The sequence below is a fragment of the Pseudorasbora parva genome, chromosome 14 (assembly GCF_024679245.1).
Source record: "Pseudorasbora parva isolate DD20220531a chromosome 14, ASM2467924v1, whole genome shotgun sequence".
Taxonomy (NCBI): domain Eukaryota; kingdom Metazoa; phylum Chordata; class Actinopteri; order Cypriniformes; family Gobionidae; genus Pseudorasbora; species Pseudorasbora parva.
The window spans coordinates 24,949,211-24,957,128 of record NC_090185.1 but is presented as its reverse complement, the minus strand read 5'-3'; the positions used below and the strand labels follow the sequence as shown (position 1 = coordinate 24,957,128).

At 38.5% G+C, this 7,918-nt stretch overlaps 1 protein-coding gene across 1 annotated transcript; it reads right to left on the bottom strand.

Annotated features, from left to right (window-relative positions):
* Positions 1-1,132: 1,132 nt before the first annotated feature.
* On the bottom strand, positions 1,133-7,557 carry ubxn6 (UBX domain protein 6). The gene is made up of 11 exons (XM_067416027.1): positions 7,353-7,557; positions 6,755-6,912; positions 5,818-5,882; positions 3,898-4,026; positions 3,726-3,823; positions 3,571-3,646; positions 3,405-3,489; positions 3,099-3,318; positions 2,891-3,021; positions 1,699-1,847; positions 1,133-1,599 (listed from the first exon to the last, which is right to left on the bottom strand). The coding sequence occupies exons 1-11, from the start codon at positions 7,433-7,435 to the stop codon at positions 1,474-1,476; spliced, it is 1,320 nt and encodes a 439-aa protein (XP_067272128.1). The 5' UTR covers positions 7,436-7,557; the 3' UTR covers positions 1,133-1,473.
* Positions 7,558-7,918: the final 361 nt, after the last annotated feature.

The window sequence follows — 7,918 nt, the reverse complement described above, 5'->3', positions numbered from 1 at the left end:
GCTATTCAGTGAAGAGCAGTGAGTGATTACTTTCATTTAATCAACATTAAAATCAGACAGCAGGAAAAAAAAACTTCTTTCCCTTTAAGAAAATGCACAGATCTAGTACTGTTACACATGAACATGTCTTTCTCAAATGTTTACATTTTACTTGAGACATAACCTATTATGTTTGCCAGGAGACTTGCCAAGACGGGCATGTTGTGTGAATTTGTCCGTTCAAGCGCAAGACTTGAAAGTCTGCCGTGTGTGCTTCAGAGTGCACACACACATCTGTGCGTGAGCGCGAGTTCTCTTTCATGTCTTGCTCTTGAATGTTTGCTAAGCTTAAATGAGTTTAGTTTAAACACAAATAGCATTGTGTGGCGTTTAGGTCTATCGACACCCGGGTGATGATGGTGTTTATGGCTGGGTCATGTTCAAGCAGATGGTACTCACATACAAGAGTGACTGTTTTGTCCACATTTTTTGATTATCACTGTTGTAATGTATTGGGAAGCCAGAATGTGTATCCATCAACATAAACATACATTAGCTGAACTCTGTCTGTTTTTTACGTTATTTTTAACAAACCATGTTATATATGCGTCGTCAGATTTGAGATGAACCGTGGGTGCAGAACGGTGCGGTTAAGATTTTTTGTACAGAGAACCATTACACCCCTTGTGCTAACACAGGTGTTCAACACATGAAACTAGATAACTTCAAAGTTAAAAGATGAAACTCATTTAAACTTCAGTTGTTCATACCTCTTATCCTCCTCAACCACCCAGTGTAGGCGTTTTATAGATATACTCATTGCAAAAAAATTGCATGTGCAAGGTGAGTGTATAGTATGCACAATTTTGGGGACATTTTTGTCTATTGTGCGGTGTAAAACAAGTATACTTTGGGCTTAATTATGCAAGTCAATTAATTGACATGGTGACAGCTGAAATGAACAGACATTTAACTGTATTAGGAGGTAGATCGTTGTTGCAGACAGCTTTTTATCTAATTTGTGTTATAACATTCATGCTTAGTTTTGTTTCAACTCAAACAAAGGACAATCTGAACTTGGTAGTGCTCATGTTAGTTCAACTTCAAACTGTCACAATGAGATTTTATGGTAGATTTATCAACATTTCTTAAGTAGTTGCAAAAAAGTACTTTAAATTACAATGGATCCACTTACAGACCATTTCCAATTTGACAGTGCACAAACTGTGCTTCTCTGTTATCATATGACGACTGGTCATGTTACTTCAAGCAGGACAGATTGTTCAGAAATTGGGCCTTAAGGTGCTAACACTCCATAACACATCACTGACAGGAAACAACTCCTGTGGTTAGCACCATATAAATCCATCTAGCACATGTCATAGACACACCCCTTCTGTGAAACAGTGTTGGGTTGCGGACGATGGGAGAGAAAATCATTAGGAGCAGAAGAACACAGGCGGGACAGCAGGGAGACACGGCAAGACTAAATGTTCAGCTCATGCTCTTGATGTTCTTTAATAATTCTGCTTTAAGCAGAACATCAGTCTTTCCTCCTGCGGCAGCGATGTCTGATAGCACCGCGGCGTCCCAAGAGAAAATCAGCAGAGCTGCTGGGGCCTGGAAGATGAAAACTGATTCAATTATATATATATATATATATATATATATATATATAGTAAATTAAACTGCATACAGTGTTCTTTGAGCTTCACGTACCAGGTTACACTCGTTCAGAGCCGCCTCCTCATCGTCCTTCAGTTTCTGTCCTCCAGGTACTACTAGCTCAAAGGGCTGCCAGCCGTTCTCCAGCGAATCACGCACAAACTGGTACAGCGCTGCCACCCTCTCCCATGCCAGGAAAGTGCCTACAGGGCATTTAAACGCAAGTTATGCTATGTGACAAAAGCCTTCAGTTGGTCAAAAGAAGCAAAATTATGTTTGCACTGATGTGTTGATAGTAGGCGTTGATGGGGCAAGGAGGGTTTACATGCAGGAATGCAACTCTCACGTTTGACCAAAATGTTGTCAATATCATGGGGTTTTATTCAAACGTTTTGTGCCATGGACCTTTGTGAGAGACTCCCTTCCTAAGATTTTAGTTTACTACCATACTACAGTATAAATTATAAAATATTTTCATTTATAAAGGTGTGTTAATATTACAGCAATTAAACTGACTGCCAACAGAACAAGATCATTAAAATTATACATTTTAAAAAATAATTTTGCACATTTTTTTTTAATCTATTACCGTCTACTAAGTAGATGAACTTAATTCCTTTAAGAACGTAATGGATAGTCAATGCTTTTCAGCATCATTACTCCAGTATCAGTGTCATGATCCTTCAGAAACCATTCTAATTTATTATGATACATTTAAGCTGGGGTTTTTTTTTTTTTTTTTTTTTGCAGGTATTTTTTAAAATCATGATACACTGCCATTCAAAGTTTCAGTAAAATAAATAAATACATATATATATATATATATATATTGCTATATATATATATATATATATATATATATATATATATATATATATATATATAGCAAAAAAATACTCTTTAAATTAATAAATATTTTAAAAAAAAAGAAGTTTTTACAAAAAATATTAAGCAGCACAACTATGTTTAACAATAATAATAATAATAAATGTTTCTTTAGCACCATAACGGCATATTAAAATGATTTCTGAAAGATCATGTGACACTGAAGACATGCATAAGGCTGCTGAATATTCAGCTTTGCGTCACAAGAATACATTTTTATATATATATATATATATATATATATATATATATACATACATACATACATACATGCCTAAACACATATGTATGTATAAATAATTATAAATATAATAAATACATAATTAATAAATATTTCAATTAAACATTAAAAACTACCAACCCTGGAGTATATTTCCATCTGGTAGCCGCACTCTCAGAAGGGCGTAGTTGTACTTTCTTCTCTCTCTCTGCTCATCTTTTTCACGCATGGCTTTCGTTCGCAGCATTGCGTTTCTCTCCACGATTTCATTCCTGCAATGATCATAAAACATTACGGGTCTGACTTCATCAGCGCAGAAAAGGGCAAACGCTACAGTTGATTACTTTACTTCAGTTGCAGTTCTTTCTTCAGTTCCTCCGCTGTCAGGTTGTAGAAGTCTGGGGGCAACTCGAAGTTGGTGGCGTGCTGCGAGGGTCTGAAGACCTGCGGCTGGCGGTCCAGCTTTGCTCTGATTGGCTCGCCCTTCTGTAGCCGCTCCAAATTAACCTTTATCTGCTCCAGAGCATCCGATTCCTGCGGCGGTAACACCAGGTACTCCTCGGTCCTATCTGAGATGTGTTATTCAGGGATGGAGATGTGTGAGCGCTTGGCGTTAAAGTAATTACACACTTTTTTTAAAATATAGTGCCGTTACCTTCGCCGTCTACCGGCAGAGCTGCGCTTTCAAATCCCAGAGCCTGAAGATACTCGCGAGATCCTTCAATCACACTGACCTTCTCCTTTAGGAGTAAAACAACACGATGTAAGCGAATTTGCTTTGTGAATTCAGTTCTCTCTATCCTGACTGAAAATGATCATACCTGAAAAACTTTGTTGCTAAGTTTGATCTTCCGATACTTTTCCTCAGTCGGATTCTTACAGATGTTTTCGATGTACCTGTCATTGGATTTCAGTCGTACATTTTACAAACGCGCTGGATATTGGTTGAACAAAGTTAATATTATATAGTCCTTACTTGCTAATGATGTCAATGGCAGCCTTTACTTTCTCTTTGTCTTTATTAAAGGTGTGAATCATCATAACGGAGGCCTCCATCGCATCCTCTGAGAACCTCTGTGGAAAAGGAGCTTTAGTGAAATCCACACGTCATTCCTTCAGGTCTTGCAGATTGTCTGTAATGAACTCACCATAAGAATAGCTTCCTTGATGTGCATTTCTCTTTCAGTCTTTGTGATGGTTTTTCCAGTAAGTGGACAGATGAAGAAAACTCCCGACACTGAGAAACACGACGGATCCTTCTGAGGAACCCCGGAGCCCTGAAAAATGTATAAATGATCACGGTCAGGAAAAGAGTACTGTACTGGATCTGAAATCTTTAAGGGACAGGTCGCTTTAAAAAGGACAATTCTGTCATCATTTATTGTACGCGAAAAGACAAAATTTTCACTCAATAATAACTTGCATTTCTGTTTATTCTTCACAAAAAGTAATTATTTATTTCAGAAGAGTTGTATAGAGAGTTGAGCTTTTTTAGGATACGTTTATGCTGCATTTTGTCGTTTTGGAGCTTGACAGCTACAGTCACCATTCATTTAATTATACAATATTAAAATTCAATCTGGTTTTATCAATACAATTTAAGTATTTATATTCCAAAATATATATATTCCAAAATACTGTGTGCAACAATTTTCATTTGAATTAATTAGTGCGGTCACATCGATTAAATCGCATATAACATAAAAGTTTCTATAATCTATGCGTGTGTACATATATGTAAATTTTGCCAGTGAGTTTTTAGATTTCTAGTGTACTAAAAAAATGGTACAATATTCTATATCATATTTAGATCACATGACCAAATACTATTAATGCAGCACTTGGCAACTTTTGCTCTCGGGGTCCCCCTACAGTTGGGAAAAAATAATGTCCTCAACTACTGTCGTAAGCTCTGTCATGCAACAACAGGGGATGCCATCGCACGTGCATTTGTTGACATGACAACCCTGATAGCCCTGAACTAGTGATGCGTGGCTCGTCTCATAACCCGCGGACCCCGTATGTCTATTTAATGGTCGCGGGTGCAGGGTGGGTTGTAAAAATACAGTGGTGCGGGGCGGGCCAAATAACTTCATAAAAATGGCTCGCGGGTTGGTGCAGCACTAACAGTTCCCCTGAACACTGCAAGAGGAGTTCACATGCAGGTGTTCTTCTGGCGTTGCGTGTGAAATCTCTTCATCCCAGGTACAGTCAGTGGCATGTTTCAGCATGTCATATGAATATAATTTCATGGGTTTTATTTTTTTCAAACGCCAAATAATCACGATGCTCACGTTTACAAGCCAGCGTCATCATAGTAGTCTATTGGTTACCGTTTACAGAATCTATATGATACTTCAATTCAATGTTTGAGTGGTAGGTAATCACCGTAACAAGCATGACCGCATCGGTCGGGCACGCCTCCTTCAGCTCACGCCAACGAGCAAACGCTGGTCCAATGTTGATCCTCGTCCTGCCTTTAATCCCATCACTTTTTCGTTTCCTCATTTTGCTTTCCTCCAACAAAACCTTTTCTTTCTTCTTGTCTCTGCTGCTTCGGACATGACTATATTATCCAACGAACAAAATTGGGCTTGCACGTCCAAATTTAAGGAAGTGTGGGTGTTGGTGGAAGTGACGTATATGCCATAAAGCAGTCGAATTTTGTAGTTCTTTTTGTTCTCGGGTTACTACCCGAAGTTTAAAAGTACGATTAAAAACAATACAGACCCCATCAAGCTATGGCAGACGTGTCATTCAACCTATTGTAAGTGTTGATCATCACAAGAGTCTTGAAAATATATTTTGAAGGTTGAAAAGTTACCTAGTGCTGCTTTAACATACAGTAGTAGGTCATCCAGATATTTTTCTCCTGTATACTGTGCCTTCGGACATATCCAATTTTGTAAGCAGCCCCAAACTGGCTAACCCCTATATTTTCAGACACTTATAGTAGGTCTGCAAAAACATTTGCTTTTGTGAGATGCTGCATCCCTGCCAACAGGTGTTAGCATGAAGATATACTGACAGTAAATACAAACAACTAGCAATAAAACCATCGGACTTGCCTCGACATTAGTATCCTTCTGAATGGCCGCTATGGCAGCTGCCTCTGCTTCAAGTTCTCGCTTCACTGAAATACAATAACAAAATGAGTGGCTGTTCATGATTCCAGATTCATGTTTTTAATATTTCTATGGAAGCTTTTGTTTCCACCATGGAATGCAACATAAAAAAAGTAATTGCAACTTTTTAGTTCACAATTCTTACTTTATAACTGACAATTGGGAGTTTATATCTCACAATTCTAAGAAAAAAGTCAGAATTGCAAGATGCACATTGCGACTGAAATCGCATACTGAGTGGGGACTACATATGAACTTGAATTTACACTCACCTAAAGGATTATTAGGAACACCATACTAATACTGTGTTTGACCCCACTTTGCCTTCAGAACTGCCTTAATTCCATGTGGCATTGGCCCATATTGATAGGATAGCATCTTGCAGTTGATGGAGATTTGTGGGATGCACATCCAGGGCACGAAGCTCCGGCTCCACCACATCCCAAAGATGCTCTATTGGGTTGAGATCTGTGGGGGCCATTTTAGTACAGTGAACTCATTGTCATGTTCAAGAAACCAATTTGAAATGATTCGAGCTTGTGTTACGGGTGTCCAACGACATGAGGGTGAGTAATTAATGAAGTCAGTGGGCATAATGTCAGAGGCCGAGACTAACCCTACCCATAATACTCTAACCCTCCGCTTCACACATTAGATCCACAGAGGTGGAGCTGGACTAGAACAAACTCAACCCATGAGATCCAGAAATGGGGAGCTTGGTTTAATTTGGCTCTGCAGTAAACCCCACTTGGTATTTTACAGAAAAAAATTGCGAGGGGAAAAGTCAGAATCGTCAGATAAAAACCTTTTTTATTCCATGGAGGGGGAAAAGCTTCCAAAGATTTCTGAGTGAAAATCTGTAATGAATCACTTTATGTACCCTGATTCCGTATGGCATCCTGTGAAGTTGGCACTTTCGGCCGGTGCTGCTGCTCGATCCTGGCGAGGGCGGCGGCCCCTGCCATCTGCGCCCCCCTAGTGGGCGCTTTTCTGGGTGCTCCGTGACCATGAGCAGCCTGCGAGGCTTCAGGTTTAGAGCTGCGCGAAACACCAGATGTCACCCACTCATTTCCGTGCTTAAAACGTTGTTGTTACAACCAATAACATGACTGGAGTAACGTTAGCAGTGTTTCGGTGTAAATCACGCCCACGTGACCTTTGCTTCACTAAGCCTGTTACCATATGAGTAATTATAGATCGGATCCAAAAACTAGTCCAAGTAAAAGGGTTCTCCGATGCATTTAGCCCATACTAAACATGTGTCCTGACCTGTCATGTCCAGATATGATGATCATGTTAGAAATTCAGTCGGACAGGTACAAATGCATACATTTTTTTTGATTTCATGTGTACAAATAGCTTGTGATTTACACAATTTCTATTACGGAAAAGTCTAAAATAAGAAAACATGTTATTCAATGCGTCGTAATCTGATTTCATAAACTCAGTGATGACAGATTCCATATGTGATCTTTTACCTTGTGTCTTCTGTAAGTTTCTTTCCTGGCCCAGCTGACTTGAACTTTATATCCTTCTTGATGTCCTCGAAAAACTTCTTCATTCTTAGCGATAAACTATATGTAAAATATTGAAATGAAAATGAGTTGTTGTTAATTATTTATAACAGTCAGGCACACCGCCACCCAAAGCGATGTGTTTACAACGGGAGCAGGAGCGTTTCTGAACCGGAAATACGGTCATCAAGCGATTGTGACGTAAACATTGAGTTTTAGTGACATCAAGCGGAGGGGAGTGGAATTACACTTTAGATCAGATTTATTAGATTAAAAAAAAACAGAAATATGTAACCAAATTTGTTTATTTTTCTATGTTTATTTTAAATATAGACCAGTTTTGGAGTGCCTTTGTCTCACCTTAAAATTTGTTTCAAAAAGTCTTTGAAACATAACTTATATTTTCTGTCGAGAAATATTCTATACTATTTTCTGTTGAAATTAATTATTTCATATTTGACCACCAACTGCAAGGGTATGAATGTAATATGTACATATAAAACTAATAGTCTTCACTTCATTGCTTGAGC

Coding starts and splice junctions, on each gene's coding strand:
- ubxn6 (XM_067416027.1), bottom strand. CDS start 7,435: ATGAAGAAGTTTTTCGAGGACATCAAGAAGGATATAAAGTTCAAGTCA. Junction 3,022..3,098: donor AAGAAAGAACTGCAACTGAA/GTAAAGTAATCA, acceptor TGATCATTGCAG/GAATGAAATCGTGGAGAGAA. Junction 1,848..2,890: donor AGATGGAAATATACTCCAGG/GTTGGTAGTTTT, acceptor AATGCCCTGTAG/GCACTTTCCTGGCATGGGAG.